Source organism: Sus scrofa, chromosome 6 (genome assembly GCF_054392235.1).
Source record: "Sus scrofa isolate SSC_HxYL_T2T_F1_AM1 chromosome 6, Sscrofa_HxYL_maternal_Yorkshire_Landrace_v2.0, whole genome shotgun sequence".
Classification (NCBI taxonomy): Eukaryota; Metazoa; Chordata; class Mammalia; order Artiodactyla; family Suidae; genus Sus; species Sus scrofa.
Window position 1 is genome coordinate 81,337,317 of NC_139388.1, and position 19,261 is coordinate 81,356,577.

Sequence of the window (19,261 nt, forward strand, 5' to 3'; positions counted from 1 at the left end):
CATTCACCAGGCTGCTGGACCACTGCTCACTTCTGCGGGCCCCGCTCTCACCGATCGTGTGTGTGTATGTGTGTGTGTGTGTGTGTGCGTGTGTTAAACAGGACTGTTTCTGTTTTGGCCTTGTTGAGAATCCCAGATGCTCAGTCCAGAAGCTTAAACCCAGTGGGGCTTGGAGTGGGGACTCACACAGGCAGGTGGCTGCCACTGCAAGTCCTCCATGGCGGGATCGACTCTGAGCATCTGATGGTCCCAGCTCTGCCCCCTCCTTACTCCTGCAGTTTTCCCTGTAAGTCCTGCCTCTCCGGGGGCCTCCCTGACAAACCAGGACTTACAGGTCAAAGACAGCAATGAAAAAGTTCTGATTAATTGATCTTGAAATTTTTTCTTGGCCATGCCCACAGCATACAGAAGTTCCTGGGCCAGGGATCAAACCCTAGCCACAGCAATAACAATGCCAAGTCCTTAACTGCTAGGCCACTAGGAAACTCTAAAATATTTTTTAGTTAAAAAAAAAAAAAGCTTAAAATTAAATCAATGACAAACATTCAAAAGTTAGATTTTTACATACAGATCTTGATTTTTGGCTTCTCTTTAAAAAGCTCTGGTGTGACCCTTTTACTGGATATTCCCAAATTATATCAATTGCCTGCCATAAGTGGTGGCAGCATTTAAACAGGGAATGACCTGTCTATTCCCCATGGTCCATGCTACTCTGTTGTCCGAAACCATATCAGTTAGAATTTGTTTGAGCTACAAGCCAGAAAACTCAAAATAGCTGTCTGAAACTCGCTGAAAGTTTAGTTTTCTTTCTCCTAAGTGTCCCATGTAACAACTTTAGAGCATGTAGGGTGTTCCATGGTGGCAGGGACCTAAGCTCCTTCACTTTCGATGCTCTACTGTGTGTGACCTCCATTCTTAGGGTCACCTCAAAGTCTAAGAAGGCTGCTCCGGCTCCAGCCCTTGAGACTACATTCCAGCCAAGAGGAAGAAGGAAGGGGAAGGAGAAGGACACACCCCCTCCCTTTAAGGACCCTTCAGGAAGTTGTCGCAACACCTCTATTTACATTCCATGGGCCAGAATGTAGTCACATGGTCACCCCCCACCCTGCCAGCCCCCGCTGCAAGAGTGACTGCGAAATGTAGTCTTTCTTTTATGCAGCCTTGTGTGTAGCCATCAGGGTTTCCATCACTATGAAAAAAGAACAGCCATTGAACAGTTTAACTTTCTTACACAGACTGTAAATAAACCAGTAAAGAGGAGACCTTGTCTTTGACTCTGAGTTTCTGTTCCATCATGGGTCATTTACATACTGTTGCTCATCTCATAGCACTGTTTGGAGGAATTCTCAAGGAGATGACAGATGTTAATGGTCTGTCTCCCTGAGCTAGCACATCAGCTCCATGAGCACAGCGATTTTGTCTGTACTGTTCACGGCTGTAGCCCCAGCACCTAGGACAGGCCCTGACACATAGTAGGTGCTCAGTAGAAATAGATGGAAGGAATGAATGGACAGATATTCCTTAAATGTCTTCTATGTGTGAGACACTGTGTGGGGTGTGAGACAGAGCAGGGAACAAGATGACTTCCAGTTTTCATATCCCCATGGCATCGAGCCCAAAGCCGAACACACTAAGATAAATTCCTATTACCTTGGATGGGATCTCAGTGCCAGCGAGAGTCCAGGCGTTTTAATTTTGTTTTGACAAAGAGGCTGATGGGAGAGGCTGGCTGGCTCCTCCGTCTCCCATCTGCCGGCGGCCCCCCGGGCGCCCCCGCCTGACCTTCCCCCCCTCCCAGCCCTATGTCGCTCAGGACACTAAAACATAATTGGCCTGCCCTACTTTTGAAGAGAACCCAGATTGAAGGATTGGGTTTTTCGGTGGGCTGACCTGTTTAAGAGCCTTAAGAGGAAGCTGGGAGTTTCAATTTTTTCCACTGCCACAGCAAGGCTGTTTTTAGCTCAGCTTTGATGAAACAGCGGGAATCAGGTTCCGCCCCGGGTCACCCATCAGCTGACCTGGTTGGGAAAGGCCTCCCGAGGGGCCCCAGGACCAGCTGTAGGTTTGCGAGGAAAAGGAAGGTTTGCTTTGCTCAACCCGGGTAATTGGTCCTGCTCAGAAGCAACCCTGGGACCATCCCTAAGGAGAGCGAGCGCTGGGCTGGGCTCAGAGGTTTGGTCTTCTTGATGGGCTCCCGCAGCCTGGGAGACCCGTGTCTCCATCCCAGCTCTTTCGGGCATTAGCTTCGTGACCTTAGACAAATTGCTTGGCCTCTCTGGGCCTCAGTTTCCTAATCTGTTCAATGAGATTCGTCATTTTGATCTCGCCAGGCGACTGCAGGTGCAAGTGACAGAACGTCGGCCGACTGCCGGGTCCATCCCGGACTTCGAGGCTCCTTCCACTGTCTCCCTGCAGGAAGCCAGGCAGATTGACAGCCACACTGGAGGGGGCAGGCTGGCTCCAGCCCCGGCAGGCAAGGCTCTCCGAATTGCAATGCTTTGGCAGGCCATCTGCTTTTCCAAGGGTCAAGAACCATTTCTTTGAGCCTCTTTTCTGATCCTTTTGTCAAACTGTGGTTGAAGAGATTGGCCTCTGGGCCGCTATGGTCCCGTATTAAAGAGACTCGTGTGATGGATTCTTGCTGGAGTTTGCTTCCAGGAAAGACGTGGTCCCTGTAGACAAAGGGATCTGGTCTTGGTGGCCAGAAGGCACAGCCCGGGCCATGCACCCAGGGGCCATGCTGCCGCCCTCAGCTGGCAGGAGGCCCGGAGCAGAAATCATTGCTCAGAGCCTTAGAACTGCTCTTTCTGCTTCCTCTTTACGACTCTTCAGTCTGGGAGTGTTTCTATTCCACCACAGGCCGCTAACCAGGCTACAGCCTTACAGAAGCCTGGGCCACTCCCACCTAGAAAGGCAATGAGGAGTTCCCATCATGGCTCAGTGGAAACGAATCTGACTAGTATCCATAAGGACACGGGTTCAGTCCCTGGCCTTGCTCAGTGGGTTGAAGATCTGGCGTTGCCATGAGCTGTGGGTGTAGGTCACAGACACACCTTGGATCTGGCGTTGCTGTGGCTCTGGTGTAGGTTGGCAGCTGTAGCTCCGATTGGACCCCTAGCCTGAGAACTTCCATATGCCGCAGGTATGGCCAAAAAAAAAAGCAAAGAGCCTGGGGGTTCAATGAGCCTGCCAGGTTACAAGCCCCCGCGACAACATCCTCTGGCTGAGCGTCCATCAAGTTCTAAACATCCCTGAACCTCAGTTTCCTCATCTGTGAAACTGGGTTGTTAATATTAAGACCTACCTCATGAGGTTGTTGTGAAGACTGATCTTTGCTGATGGGGAACCCAAGGCACGGATAGGAAAGGACTTTTTCCAGGTCACTCGACTACAGCATGGTAAAGCTGGGAGTATCCAACACAGAGGAAGTGCTGGTATTATTACTCTTATTGTTCTTATTCCAGGGGGCTTCTGTGAGGGTTGAAAGAGATCTGTGTCCCAGTTGCCTCCCACCGGGTCTTGCACACAGTAGGTGTCCAATGAACCATTGCCATGCAGAGATGCACAAGGCATGCATTGTCCCCTAGCATCTCTTGGTCCAGTGGTCTGGCTCTAGCCTTGCACACAGTAAGGGCACAGCTGTGTTCGTTGAACAAGATCAGAGGGGTCACTGGTGCTAGGGAGTGCGGGGAACTCTGGGATGGCCATCGTCCACGCCTTTTCTCTCCTGCTGAAGGCCGGCTTGGTTCCAATGGACTTGGGATCTTCCCAATGCCAGCTCTCACCCACTGCCAAGTACAGAGGCAAAGACAGAGAGGCAGAGATTCTTGTTAGAAAATCAAAGCACCTGTAGGGATAGAAAGGAGGCAGCGGGCACAGCCCTGCACCCTCAGCCTTTCTGCCTCGCTTCTAGTTGGCTCACTGCCTAGCTTCCTTTGTCCCAGTTCCCTTTGGCCCGCTGCCTGGTTTCTAGTTCCCCTCCACCCAGTGTTTTTCTCTGTGGGACACACGGCCCATTCCTTGGGGCCTGGGCCTGGGATGGCTGGGCCTGGGATGGCCTGGGGTAGAGACGGGGTAGTGGACCGTCCTGACCCTTGGCCCCTCCCGCCCCTGCCCACCTCCCAGCCCAGACCAAGTTGAGCAGGCCAACCATGAGGGGCTAAATGGATCAATCAGGATGTGGAGGAGAAAGTGGTTTCCATGGCAGCAGCGAGAGGCTAGAGAAGAGAGGCTGGGAGAGGAAGGGAAGGGGGAGAGAGGGGGAGGGGTCCCCAGTGGGAGCTGGGGGGACAGGGAAGCAGCCGGCCAGGGGGGCAGGAGAATGGGGTTGACCGAGAGAGGAAGGGGTGGGGCTGGTATTCTGGGCCTGAGGCTCAAGGTAGCAGTCAAACAGGGTGGGGCAGGCCAGTGACCCCCGCCCTTCCACCAACCAAGCATCAAGGAGGCCAGAGCATCGGGGCCAGTGATCCTAAATGTCCTCAGCTGGCCTCCCAGTTACTAACTTCTGGGCTTGGGTCATCTAGAGACCCTGGGTGAGCCTGTGTTTGTTTTCTCAGAAATTCATCTTTGGAAGATAAAGTCTGATTTCCAAGGGGGGTTTTCCCACCCTGGAAGCAGGTCACTTCCAGTTTGCACACGGGGAATCCCGGCTGCGGTCTGGAGCACCCCCCTGGGCAGGAATGAGGGGGTGATCTTCCTCAGTGAGCTTGTTTGAAAAAAGGGCTCCCTATAGACCAGACGCCCAAGCCAAGGTCCCGAGAGGCAAGGGGCCTGCCTGAGATCCCAGGGTCCTAGGAGGCTGGGCTCCTTCTGGATGAGCCTCCCCCCTCCCCAGCACCTTCCCAGCCAGCACAAAAGTGAGGTGAAGTCCAGGGAGCGGCAGCAGGTAATTGCCCCTGATTGTACCACCCTGCTGCCCATGGGCCGGAATTGCCAGTCCACAAAGCTGGGGCCAGGAAGACGTGCTTCTGAGGCTCCCTGGCTGGGGGAAGAGAAGACCAAAGGCAGGGGTGGGGGGATTTGCTGATGGAAAAGGTGCTGGCATGTTCTGGAACTTTAGCAACCCTTCTTCATCATCCCCGCCCCCTCCCCCAACGACCAGCTTGGGCTGTTTGATTGGAAAAGCCACAGATGCTTTGCACCCACGGAGTGGTTTTATGATGGAACCATTAGCAGGTTGAAAAGAGGGGATGAAAATCACGCTAATGGCTTTTTAAAGGCCCTGGAGAAAAAAAAAGTTCTGACGGTTTCTGGAAAGAAAGGGGAAAACACACAAGGAAGAAGGTGGGAAAAAACCTCAGCACTGGAGGCGGGGCTCCGCTCTCAGGTCCCAGAGCTTCTGCCTGCCCGGCCCCCACCCAGAGCTTCCTCACCTTCTGCTGGTCCGCGGGCGCCCCCTGCCCCATTCCAGGCAGCCTGCTCACCTCTGTTCAAACATGGTGCTGTTCAAACATCCTCAGGTAAAGCCCTCAGGTAGCCTAATCCTCAGGTTAGACTGGTCAGACCCTCGCCTGGCCCCCTAACCAGCAGGTGGCCGTCTGGAAGGGTGGTGGCGTCCCAGCCCCATGGAGCCATTCTGAACACTGGGACACGTCCTTCTGCTTGACTCAGGGCGGGGCAGAAGTGGGACTCAAACTCTCCAGCTTTGTGTGGTGAAATGCGGCACAGATTTTCCTGGCTCCACGAGACCCCCCCCCCCCCCTCGTTGAGACTCCACTCGTGGCGATCACTCCCACACTGTATCCCCCTCCCATGCCCATCCTGCATGAGGGGGCTCTGTAACACCATCACCAGTCCCCAAGCCACCCTGCAGGGGGCCAGCAGAGTCTCTTGGGCAGAGCCTCCTCTGTGTCACCTGCCTTGCCTCTCCGTTCTTGCTCTGCTATGACTGCCATCTGACCTGGGGCCAGTCACTTCCCTCTCTCTCTCTCTCTCCCTCTCCTCTCTCTCCTTTGCTCATTTGTTAAATGGAAGGTGACCAACATCCTGATTTGCATGGAGCTGAAGGGTTCCTGGGACTTGGAACCTTCAGCTAGAAAACCAGGAAAGTCTCAGACAAACCAGGACCATCTGGTCCACCAAGCTGGCCTGGGAGAGCCGATGTTAAAGGAGCAAAACTCTTAGCCTCCTCCACGAACCCCCTGTGCACATAGGACAGATCCAGTAGCTCAAGGGCATTTCCTTCCTCCACCACCATCTCCACTTGGTGCAGTCCCCATGGCTGCCCAGGGAAACATCTCTCCCATCTGCCCCTGGAAAGGGCTTGCTGGGGGAGAAAACCCAGGGACTGGCCCAAAGGAGGTGAGGGAATCCATTCTAATCCATGGGGATTGAGACTTCTTTTCACAGGCAGCTTCTCCAGCAGTGTATTAGCAAGGACAGGCTCAGGTCTTACCATTTCGGGTGACTTTAGTTCCACACCAAGGGGGATGAGACCAATGGCCCTGGATCTAAGTCTAGGCTGTGGATCCCACTTTCTGGGCTGATCTGGAGGGTAGACTTGCTGCCAGGGGGTCAGGAAAGATGGAGACCCCCCACCACCTCTTTCAGAAGCTGGGGGACAGGGAGCAGGGGCAGGGGTGGTCCAGGAGGGCAGAGTGAGAGTCAGCCTCAAGTCAGTGTAGAGTGACAGCGATGGAGGCCACGGTTTGTGTGTGGCCAACTTCGTGGCAGCCCCTGGTGGTTTAAAGGACCCACACAGCTACAAAATCTATCGATCTCCAGAAATTCTGCCCTGCATTTCTCATGAGGGACATACCATGAGCCGAGATTTTCTAAGCTCTACTTTCTGGTTGGTTGGGTGGAGCCCATGGAAGGGGACCACTCAGCATGTCTGATGGTGGAGGGCAAGGGTAAACAGAGGGCAGAACCCAGGTTGGAGAGAGGAGGGATGAGCACATGAGACTTGGGGCTTGCTGACCAACAGGGAGCCCATTAGAGATTCTTCAGCCCCACCCCAGAAACCTGCTAGAATCTGCATTTGAACCAGATCCCCGGGGGATTCTTGAGTGCATTCAAGTTTGTGCCTTGCACCCCAGCACCTTCTGAGGGTCTCCTGTAGAGGACCCCACCCCAAAACAAGATCTAGGTCTAGACAAGGTTCTTTCTTGCCAGTCCCCAGCTGCTTTCCCGGGTCTGCTGGTTGCACAAATGCTACCCCCAGTAGCCAGTCCTTTTCTGAGTACTGGGGGGATGTGTGCAGCCCCCCCCGGGGCCTGTGAAGACAAAACAAGATGTAGTGAGGGCAGCCGAGGAGGAGAGACAGCTGGTGCTGGCTGAGCAGGTGCACGCCAGAGCCACTGGGCCAAACAAACAGACCTGAGCTGCCCACGGGCTCCCAGCCAGGCTCTGCAGACTGCACAGGTATGAGGGAGGGGGCAGAGCAGACGCCTCAACCCCACCCCCCATCCTTCATCAGAAAGCCAAACCTTTTTCAAAAGTCTTGTTAGCAGACACCCCAATAGCACCCACGGCTGCCAGACTTCATGGCCATTTTTATTAGCTCTGCCTCCAGGCTCTGCAGAGGTGGAGCGGGCATCCTGCAATAGTCATTCTGGCGTCACGGGGCTATGGCATTTGAACTTGGAGGGTCAGCAGGTATTGGAGGGAGGGAGAAACAAGGTCCGGGCCTGAGGGAATGTGCAGCCAATCAGGGAAGCATGACGGACGCAGGAACAGGAAAACTTCATTCCTTCCCACTTGAGATCTTTCCAGCAGGGCAAGGAAAGCAGAGCTGAGGCAGGCTCTAGGCTAATAGGATCGCAGGAGGTCTGTTTAACCTACTTGCAAGAATGGAACTATTTCCAGGGGCCTTAGAAGCTCCGTTTCTATGCAAACAATGGTTATACAAATGAAAGGCTCTCTTATCTCTTCATTAAAGCAGAGCCTCAAAGTACCAATAGCTACCTGAATCTTTTCCATTAGCCCAGAATGAGGTACTGTCTATATAAATGAAGGCCTTTGAATTACAAAATGCTTTTCAAATAGGGTAGATTATAAAAGTGCGGTCCTGACAAGTCTTATTCACTTGCTGAATTTTGGCAAGAGATGTAAGCCACACACCCTTTTCTTCCCTGAATCCCTCCCTCCCTCCCTTCCTCCTTCCTAGGTCCAGGGCCAGATTGAGGCCAGTCCTCCAGTTGGACTGGCTTTGGGCTCAGCTCAATCCTCCGGTGGATGGGAGCCACGGGAAGGTTTTAAATTGGGAAAGGCGAGATGCTCACTGTGATAAGGTCGCTCTGGCAGCAGGGGAGGGAGAGGACACACAGGAGGGGCCTTGGGCAGGGAGAGGGGGAGAGGTGGCGAGAACTACGAAGACGAAAGTGGAAAGCTTCCAGACAGAGCAGAATCAGTACATGGAGAGAAGGGACTGACCCCGCGTCACCTGTCCCGTAAGCTCCCTTCACCCGAAAGAAGATGAGAAGAAAGACGGGTCAGAGGCACCTGCGCCAATGTCATGCACAATTTTTTCTTAGAGAAATCCACAGCCCTTACCCTCCCTGCCAAGCCTTTTTATCCATGTTGCACGCAATCCCAACAGGACTTGTTCTGTGGGCTGGGAGCTCACAGCAGATGGAAAGCAGCATCTTAAAAGGAGGAATAGGGAAATGGGGAGTGAGCTGCTTCTAAAGGAAGCACTCCGAGCAGAGTGTGCAAAGGCAAAAAGCCATCAAAAGCCAAGGGGTCCTCACACAATCACTGCAGAAAAGAGTTGGGCCGTATCTTAACCCTCACCCACCCTCAGCCAGGTCATTCCTTGGCATATGAACTGAAGAGAAATGAAAGACATGTCCATGCAAAGATTTGTCCACCTCTGTTCACAGAAGCTTTGTTTGTTTTTTATTTTTTATAAAGGTATAGTTAATGTACAGTGTTGTATCAATTCCTGCTGTACAGCGAAGTTACCCAGTTACAAATACCTACATCCTTTTTCTTATATCCTCTTCCCTCCTGTTCTGTCACAAGTGATTAGATATGATTCCCTGTGCCATACAGCAGGACCTCATTGTTTATCCATTCCAAAGGCAATAGTTTGCGTCTACTAACCCCCAAACTCCCAGTCCATCCCACTCCCTCCCCCTCCCCCTTGGCAACCACCAGACTGTTCTCTGTGTCTGTGAGTCTGCTTCTGTTTTATAGATAGGTTCATTTCTGCCACATTCTAGAGTCCACATAAAAGTGATATCATATGGTATTTGTCTTTCTCTTTCTGACTTACCTCACTTAGTATGAGAATCTCTGGTTGCATCCATGTTGCTGCAAATAGCATTCTTTCGTTCTTTTTTATGGCTGAGTAGTATTCCACTGTCTATGTGTACCACCTCTTCTCCATGGGCATTAGGTTGTTTCCATGTCTTGGCTATTGTGTATAGTACTGCCCAGCAGCTTTATTTGTAATAGCCAAACGGAGAGCAGCCCAAACATCCATCAGCAGGTAAATGGATAGACAAGAGGGGGTTATACCCACACAATGGCAGCTGCTCAGCCTTCAAAAGGAATGAACTATTGATAAAGGCCACAATATGAGTGAATGAAACTCAAATAATGATGAGTGAAAGAAGTCAAACAAAAACTAGTGCATGCTCTATGATTCAATTTCTTTTCTTTCTTTTTTTTTTTTTTTTTTTTGTCTTTTTGCCTTTTCTAGGACTGCTCCTGTGGCATATGGAGGTTTCCAGGCTAGGGGTCTAATCAGAGCTGTAGCCGCATCTGCAACCTACACCACATCTCACGGCAATGCCGGATCCTTAACCCACTGAGCGAGGCCAGGAATCAAACCTGCAACCTCATGGTTCCTAGGCGGATTCGTTAACCACTGAGCCACGATGGGAACTCCTATAATTCAATTTCTTTGAAACCCTAGGAAACATGATCCTAGGAAACAGTGACAGAAAGCAGATCCGTGGTTGCCAGGGGTTGGGGGTAGAGCGGGGGGATTACAAAAGGACACAAGAAACTTCTGGGGGTGATTGGTATGTTCCTTATCTTGACTCTGGCAGTGGTTACAATGGTGTGTACACACGTCAACACCCATCACCATGTCAGCTTCATGCAGTTTAGTGTGTGTGCATTAAGGCCTCAATAAAGCCATGCATATTTTTTGTCGTTGTTGAAGTCAAGATCCCTGGAGAGATAGAATAGCGCAGGGACAAACTCACCTAATACATTGCATTACAGCTAAGACACTGCAGGGCAAGATGGGTGCTTGCTGTGCTGACTTTAATTAATGTCCAGCTGACTTTTTCTAAGAAAGAGGAAGCATATACGTAGACTCGGTTAAAAAAGAGGCCTTTAGAGCACTGCCGATGGTTCCACTCACAAGGGTTCACATTGACAATGGCACGATATGCATTCAGTAGAAACAGGACTCAAATTTTGAATCTGGGTCTTTTCCTGGAGTTGGTCACATGCAAGACCAGACTCTCCGATGATGCCGGGCAGGACGGCAAGTCGCAGCTCCCAACCGGCCACGGGATCATGAGAGTAAACAACACACATATGTACGATCGTTTTGTCCTCAGCTAACAATTCTCTTCTCTGCTTGCAGTACAGCACTCAGTAAATTGCATGAGAGTCAACACTTGATTCTAAAAGAAGCTTTGTGTCAGATGATTTTTGCCTGACTGTAGACTGGGTGGAATTGTCCCAAACACATGAAAGGTGAGCTAGGGTAAAGCTATGATGTTCAGTAGGTTAATGTATTAAACGCATTTTTTTTTTTTTTTTGGTCCTTTTAGGGCCGCACCCACAGTATATGGAGGTTCCCAGGCTAGGGGTTGAATCGGAGCTGTAGCTGCCAACCTACGCCACAGCCACCTCAACATGAATCCAAGCTGCACCTGCGACCTACACCACTGCTCACAGCAATGTCGGATCCTTAACCTACTGAGCGAGGCCAGGGATTGAACCCACAACCTCATGGTTTCCAGTCAGATTTGTTTCTTCTGTGCCACGACGGGAACTCCTAACCGCATTTTTGATTTATGATGTTCTCCTGTTTCAATGGGTGTATCAGGAGGTAACCCCGCTGTAAGTCCAAGAAGCTCTCTCTTGTTCTGTTGTCTTTCCTGCTGTGTCTTCAGCACCACACATGGGGTAGACGCTTACTAATTTCTTCTACAAATTCAATCCATTAATGGTGGAAGGGGGAACTCGGATAGGCGCCTAACCACCCACCCCATTCTGCTCTAAGTGCATGTGCATGTCATTAATTTAGGTTCCAGTTCTCAGCCAAAGTCACTTACTGGATCATCTGATTAGCCAATAAGACAGGAAAGGTAACTCGAAGATCCATTTCCTGCTGCCCTCCAGCCCCACCCTCTGCTTCCAAGTCCAGGTAGCTTCTCAGTCTATGAGAAGCTGGGTCTCTTCCCAGTGGAGAGACAAAGTCAGGAAAGGAAAGATGATCGGAGGCTGTAAAGTCGTGTCAAGTGCGGAGAATGTGATGATGGCAAACTCTCCCATCCTCAGAATTAAGGGGCTCCTGGGAGCGGGAAATAGGGAATTTAGGAACATAAAAGACGCTTCTCCCAGCGAGGAGGGAGCAGATGGTTCTCGTTACCTGGAGAGGTGGTAACACTCAAAATAGACATATGCTCAAGAGCAGCGAAGGCAAATTCCGGTCCCAGGGAGCTCAAATTAATTTGCTGGGAAAGGAAGATCCAAGGTGTTGGGGAGCGGGGGGAGTGTCCAAAGACATTTCTCAGGCTCTGGACTCTGGCATCCACCGGGCTTGGTTTCAAACCATGACACCCACCTACTCACTCTGACCTCAGCACTTTCCCTCTTCTCTGGGTGCCTCGGTTTCCTCATCTGTATCATGGGGATACTAATACTACTACTGCTGATACTGCATATACTAGAGCAGATTTTAGAGACTGCACCTTAACAGGGCGGTGTCAAGGATCCAGGGAGAGAGGCTAAAATGCTTAGCACAATGCCCCTCATGGAAAAGCTCTATAAACATCAGCTCCTTCCAAAGGCTGCAATCCCACAGAGCACCCATTTATCAGATGGAGAAACCGAAGCTCAGAGAAGCCAAAAGACCTTGTCCAAACTCATGTGGTTAGTCAGGTACAGAGCCCAGACCAGAGCCCAAGGCACCTAACTCCTGCCTAGGGAGCTTCTGCTGCTCTCATTCATACAGCAGATAATCCCTGAACACCTACCACGTGGTCAAGGTCACTTTCAAGGGTACTCATGCTTCCCTGGGAGGGAAGACAGATTGGTAGCATGATATGGATAGGAAGGTGCTCCCAGGCTCAGCCCTGGGGAGGTAAAGAGAGACACTGTCTGCCCAGGAAGCGTGCAGTCACGGCAGCCTGTCTGGAGGAGGTAGCATCTGAATGTAGAGCCTGAGGACCGTTACGTATCTAGTGATTGTAGTGCATTGGACTCTCACACTGTACCAGCTCTGAGCTAACCCTTGAATTATCCTATATAATCTTTAACTGTCTGAGGGCAAAGAGTCATAAATAGGGAAAGTGAGACTCAACCGCCAGGCTTTGAAAGATGGCTAGAGGCTTGCCGTGTAGGCAAGAAAGGAAATGTTGTCTGAGCAGAGGTAAGAGCCTGGGCAAAGAGACAGAGGCAGGAAACAAATCCTTGGCATCTCTGTGTCCACCCCTCCCCCACCCCTAAGTCTCAGCACCAGGCCTGGTACACAGTAGGAGCAAACACTTGTACTAAAAAAGGATGGCCCCAGGCCTGGCAGAAAGAAGCCCCAGTGACCAGCCCTTGCATGGCCTCACTTGAGGCACAAGGGCCACAGGGATGGCCGATGGGGCCCCCACTATCTCTGTGCCCAGCTGTTCAAAAACACAATCACGAGCCCTTCAGAAGCACTGTCAGTGTTGGTGAACTCCAGCTGCTAAACTGCAGTGCGCTGAACTCGCCAGAAACCTTTGCACTTATTAACAGCTTATTGATTGCAGCCCATGGCTGATGAGTTGGTCTCCTCACCCCCGGCCCCCCCGGGGCCCTATCCTGATATCTGCGGAAGGCCTTCTGGCGAGCATGCAGATCAATGTTGCTCAAATCTGGAGAAAGGGGGTCTCTGGGCGACTTAATCCACTTTAGAAGGATAACACTGAAGGCATCAGCTCAGATGAGGCGCCCAGAAGAGGCAGATTGGTCCAAGTCAAAGCTGTGACTGGTAGCTGTTGGATCTGCAGACAAGAAGGAGAATCTGTCTTGCAGGGGAGTAGGGGGAAGGGGAAGAGGGGGCTGCATGCCTTCCAGCAGAGGGAGATAGGGTTCTCCACGCTCTCACCATAGCCCCCTTAAGGTCTCCCCATCCACCCATTTAGTAAATATTGACTGCATACCTACCATGATGGCAAGCAGAGGGCAAGGCCCTGGGGTATACTCCTAAGCCTGCCGGATGCTAACCTTGCCTCCATTGATCTTACTGCGTGTGGTCAGGGGAGGGGAACATTCGTGAGTCCCAAACATAGTCATTAAGTTACAATTTAGACAAGGCCTATTAAGGAGAGGCATACGGAGACCTACTGTATCAGTTAGCTCTTGCTGCCTAACAACTGGACCCAAATCTGGATGGCTGAAGGCCTCAACCTTGTATCACTGCTCATGAGGGTAGGCTGGCCAGGCTCACTCCAGAGTATGGCCTTGGCTGGATAAACTGGGCCAAATGGGGCCTCCTTCCACGTGTTCTTAGCCTCCATCAGAGGCTTGTTCTCAGGGCAGAGACAGAGAGACAGAGATAGAGAGAGACAAAAAGAGATCTTTATCTTTCTTTTGAGATTTAAGCTTGGAATTTGCATCCCGTCACTTTCACCACATACTATTGGTGGAAGCAAGTCATAAGGCCAAGAATGGGAAAATGGACTCCACCTTTCGATGGAAGGAGCTGTTTCTCAGTGGAAGGAAGGCACATGACAGGGAGGCTGTTAATCCAGGTCATCGAGGCAATCATGCCACCTAGTCCAAGGGGTCATTTTCTAAGCGACCTTTGTACCTCGAAGGATGTTGCCAGGGGAAGAAAATGCAATATTCTCAGGAAAACCAACAATTGTCAGCAAAGGTGCTGAATCCAACAATAAAACAGCGTGGTTAAGGGCATCTATGAGTATCCTGAGATTCTGGAACAGGAAAAAGACATTTGTGAAAAACTGGTGCAATTCAGATAAAGTCTGGTGTTGAGTTAATAGGGATGTATTAACGTTGGTTCTTAGTATTACATACTATGGTTATGTAAGAAGTGAGGATGGGGAAATTTGGGGGAGGAGTGATGGGGAACTCTAGACTCAGGGCAACTTTTCTGTAAATCTAAAATAATTCCAAAATTAAAAAAAAAAAGGGAACTTGGCCCATGGGAGGAATAGAAAAGAACACTATTGTGGCTGGAGGACGGGGACGCTGAGATGTGGCGAGAAGCAACTCTGCTGAGCCTCATCGGCCCAGATGAGGATTCTGGTCTTTATTTTCAGAGCAGAGAGAAGCCTTTGAAGGGCTTTAGGTAGGGGAGCACCACTAATCCCATTTGCATTTGAGAAGATCTGGGTTCTACCTGGAGGTGGGCTCAAGAGGGAGATTATTAGGAGGCAGAGAAACTAGTTGACTGTTCAGCCCGCATTGCAGGTGAGCAAGGATGTTGGCAGTGGAGATGCAGGGGAGAAGATAGTTCAGGAGAGAGGTAAGATGTTGAACCCCCAGGACTTGGTCCTTGACTGTGTTTGGGGAGTCTAGTAACTGGAGATCTCAAGGATGGGGCTCAGCACGTGACTCTGCTGGGGACCAGGACCTTTCGTGGAGCCAGGAACCCAGTAGAAGGAACATGTGAGGCTGTAGGAATTGTCCTCAATGAGAAGCTGCCTCCTTCACAAGGCACCAATGCAGCTGTCCCCTGAGGTGTCTTCCCTACCACCTGTGTTGTGTCACCCAAACATATTGTTTATGTTACTGTCACCTGAACACGAGTGTAGTGATTGCCTAAACATGTCACCTGCGTCGCTATCACAGAAACACACCTGCGTATACCACCCGCGTGGCGGATACCTGCCCCTTTCCACCTGTGTGTCAAGCATGTCATTATTATCTTATTGCATCACCTGGGTAGCTGCCAGCTCCACATGTCCCTGGAGCCTGTTTCTTTACAGAGTTGTCACCTGAGTCTGTCACCTGTACACCTGTCACCTACACAAGTCTTTTAAGTGAGTTGCCTCTATAACAGGCACCTATGAGTGTCACCTAAACATGTCACTCTAGGTGACTGTCACTCCGCAACCCTGCCCAGTAGAGAGGCTATTTTTTCAGTCTAGCGGAGTTACAAACAAAGGAAATAGTTCCCCGAGGGGAGATAGTTCCCCTCTGTTTCCGCTGTCACCGTCTTCTTTCTTCTAAGATCCAAGGCAACATCTTCACCACAAAGTTTCCCTGATGAAAAGCTCCCCATTCAAGTCCCTCATGATAGAAGGTAGACCAGATGTCAACCTCTGTGTGTTCTATGGAAATGAAGGTGTTTGTTTATGCTAATGTGGGCTGGTGGTGGGAGGGAAGGAAGAGCACTGATGGAGGGGCTGGCTTCCTCCTTGAGACCCCGGGATGGAAAGAGAGGCCGGAAGCCCTGGGTGGGGGAGCAGTGTTGGGGGGCTAGTGTGGGGGGGAGTCATAGGGAGAAGAAGTTGGAAGACAAAAGTGGGGGTGGGGACAGCTGAAATGAGACGAGAAAATAGTGAGTCTGAGGTTAGACAGCTCAGCAGAACAGATGGGAGAGAGAGGCTTAGCTGAGCGGAGTGGAAAATGTTTTTCTCAAAGGGGGAGGGGGGGAGGGGAGGGGAGGGGGGAGGGGAGGGGAGGGGAGGGGGAGGGGAGGGGAGGGGGGAGGGGAGGGGGGAGGGGAGGGGCAGAATTGCAGGAACTTTCCTTCTCAGCAGCAGGGCTGGGACTTGCCTCCAGGGCCTGTGCCCTAACCCTCGACCCTCTTCCCCCACGGGGTCTCTGATAGGACTGCTGGGCCGTTTGGTGGGTGGGGCACTGTGCCTGGCATTTACTAGTGTTCTTCTTCGGTCTTCTGCTACCACGTGAGACCCTCCAAGCCCCAAACAGAGACCCCACTTCCTCGAAGGTGTGGCCAGAATAGGTTCCCTTTGGCCACATGATGAGTCCCAGAGAAGGCTGGAACTTTTTGGCGGACACACAGATTTCCCCGATGCTGCAGCAGCAGCCTTTTTTTTTTTTTTGTCTTTTTAGAGCTGCACCTATAGCATATGGAAGTTCCCAGGGCTATGGGTTGAACTGGAGCTGGAGCTGCTGGCCTACACCACAGCCACAGCCACAGCAACATGGGATCCTTAACCCACTGAGCAAGGCCAGGGATCAAACCCACGTCTTCTTAGATACTAGTGTGGTTTGTTACTGCTGAGCCAGGACGGGAACTCCAGCAACATAGCCTCTTAACTTCAGGTCAAAGCTCTGCCCCTTCAGTGTCCAGATACCACTTGGCGGGAATCCCCTCGTCCCCATCACAGGTTGCAAGAAGAGCAAGCAACGGTCCCTGGAGCATTTTAATGTGACGTTCTTGCTTACAGAGATCTTGCAGCAACGTCGTCCCATTTAATCCTCACAGCAGTCCTGCAAAGCATCAGCCCCATATTTTAGGTAAAGAAGAGGGCTCAGAGATGGCATGGCTCACACAAGGTCGCACAGCATACCAACGGCAGGATTTGAACTTGGCTCTCGCTGACATGATGCGACATTTCCATGGCGAGAAAGAACAAACCAACTCTTATTTTTTTTTTGTAATTTATTTATTTATTTTTTTGTCTTTTCTAGGGTCGCACCCTCGGCATATGGAGGTACCCAGGTTAGGGGTCTAATCAGAGCTGTAGCCTCTGGCCTATGCCACACCACAGCAATGCGGGATACGAGCCACGTCTGCGACCTACACCACAGCTCACAGCAACACTGGATCCTTAACCCGCTGAGCAAGGCCAGAGATTGAACCTGCAACCTCATGGTTCCTAGTCGGATTCTTTAACCACTGAGCCACGATGGGAACTCCAAAACCAACTCATTTTAGTGTGGTCTGTCTGACCATGTAGAAGGATCTAGAACAGGAATCGTCAAGCTACAGCCCATAGTCTGTGAACTAAATGTCTTTTACATTTTTGAGTGGTTAGGAAAAGGTAGAAAACCAGAAAACTTCATGGCACATGAAATTGTATGAATTCAAATTTCCATGATTATAAATAAAGTTTTATTGGAACACAGCGACACATTCACTTCCACACTAGGGGGGGGTGGTTGCTTTTGCTCTACAAAAGCAGAGTTGCATATTTGTGATAGAAATTGTAAGAACAACAAAGCTTAAAATATTTACTCTGTGGTCTTTTAGAGGAAACGCCTAGAAGAAGGTGTGGGGGGGGGCGTCTCTCCCGTCCTTATGGGTCACTGCCTCTGAGAAGCCCTCCTGACTATCTCAGGCAGAACCAGCTGCTCCCTGCTCACCTATCGCAGAGATAAGCTCATCCTTTCCTATGGGATTTGGGGGCCTGATCAGCTTGCCTGCCTCCTGGTCCATTGGAACAGGGCTCCTTCCAGACAAGAACTTACTGTGTTTCTTTGCAAGTGCCCAGGGTCATGTGTAAAGTGACAGTATGGCAGCTTGGAAAGAGAAATTCAGATTCCCCTCCTGGCTCTTATTGGCCGTATGTGGGGAGGGCCATCACCATCCCTCCCACCCCGAGCCTCAGTTTCCACATTTATGAAATGGGCATAGTGATCCCTGCATCGAGGGCAGCTCTGAGGAAGGAGTCAGCTGATGGTGTAGGTGACAGTTTTGAGCTTGTATCACACGCTAGGCACCTCTTAACTCACGTCATCTTCAGGGGCTCCCTGAGTGTGGGCACCTGACCATCCCTGGTTCATGGCAGCCGAGAGAAAGACAGATTTAACTCCAGCTGAACTACACAGCCCACACCTCAATCTTCCAAAGCATAGGGCACAGGGCCTGGCACACGGGGTCAGTTCTGTAAATGATGGTCCTCCAGCCAGCGCAGCACACGGGCGTGTGGTGGTGGATCCAGGAGCGCTGGTGAGAGAAGCCTGAGCAGTGGGGCTGGGGGTTGGCTTCCTGCAGGGCTGCGACTTCTGGCTCCGGATGACGGACGCTCCTCTTCCTCCTCTGCTTTCCCCCAGGCTGCCCGAGGTCCGCATCTCCGACAACGGCCCCTACGAGTGCCACGTGGGCATCTACGACCGCGCCACGAGGGAGAAGGTGGTCCTGGCATCGGGCAACATCTTCCTGAACGTCATGGGTGAGTGGAGGGCCCTGGGCCCTGGGGTTGCTGTGTGTGTGCACGCACACGTGTACATACCCACATGCACAGAGGGACCATCCCGGAACCACCCGCCAACATGCCTGCTGTGCTGGCAGTTGACCCTCTTCTTTCCCAGCCTTGCCCTTGAGGGGCAGAATGCTGGGGACATGCCTAAGTGTGACCAGTGGGGCCTTGCCACGAAGGATGGCCTCTTGGAACCCCTTCTCCTGAGAGCACTGACACCTGGACCTCAGGAAGGCAGGGCTGTGCCTCGTTCCTGGAGGGAGGCTCATGGACCAGGCATTTTGAAGGGGCTCCAACACACTGATTGGAACACATGAGGAACTGAAGGGGCACTGAGACTTGCCAAGGGGCAGCAGCCTGTCACAGCCTCCGGGCCTCAGTTTCCCGTTCTGTAAGATGGGAGTGGGATGTGGGCCTGGTGAGTCACCCATGGACCTCCTCAATTCAGACTCTGCGACCTGGCGAGGTCACTGGGAAGAGGTACTGAGCCTTGGCACCTTTCCCAGGTAGAAGCCAGGAGCTGTGTTCGTAAAAACGCTCGAGGCAAAGTGGGGGTGGGGGGAGGACACCTCAGGAGCCTGCAGGCAGGGCTGGGGCAGGGGAGTTGAGACAGCCCCTCGGCAGTGATCATGCCTGCTGCAGAGAAAGCCCCCTGCCTGTACCTCCCAGGGCCTTTCCTGAGACACTGAAGCATCAGGGGAGAAGTTAGAAAGTGTGCTGGACTGGATGTCGGGGCTCCCCAGTTCCCACCCCGTCTGTACCTCCATTTCCATGTCTGTAAATGGGGATGATAATAGTAGTGCCTGTCCCACTGGCTGTGTCCCTCAGCCCCCAACTCCCCATTGATAAAACAAAGCCCTTCTCCCAGGGGTCTCTGAAGCCCCTGCCAGCATCCACTTTCTCACCAGTCCCTTCGGATGCTGCTGCCAGCATTCTAGGCACTTGGCCTTGACGCCGAG

The 19,261-nt window shown here is 51.6% G+C and overlaps 1 protein-coding gene across 1 annotated transcript in view; it reads left to right on the forward strand.

Moving 5' to 3' along the window:
• The window catches only part of IGSF21 (immunoglobin superfamily member 21), a 258,202-nt gene that overhangs the window by 198,066 nt on the left and 40,875 nt on the right, over positions 1-19,261 (forward strand). Inside the window, exon 4 of the mRNA XM_021095457.2 lies at positions 18,157-18,275. Within this exon, the coding sequence (XP_020951116.1) occupies positions 18,157-18,275 (119 nt within the window). The remainder of the gene's footprint in view (positions 1-18,156; positions 18,276-19,261) is intronic.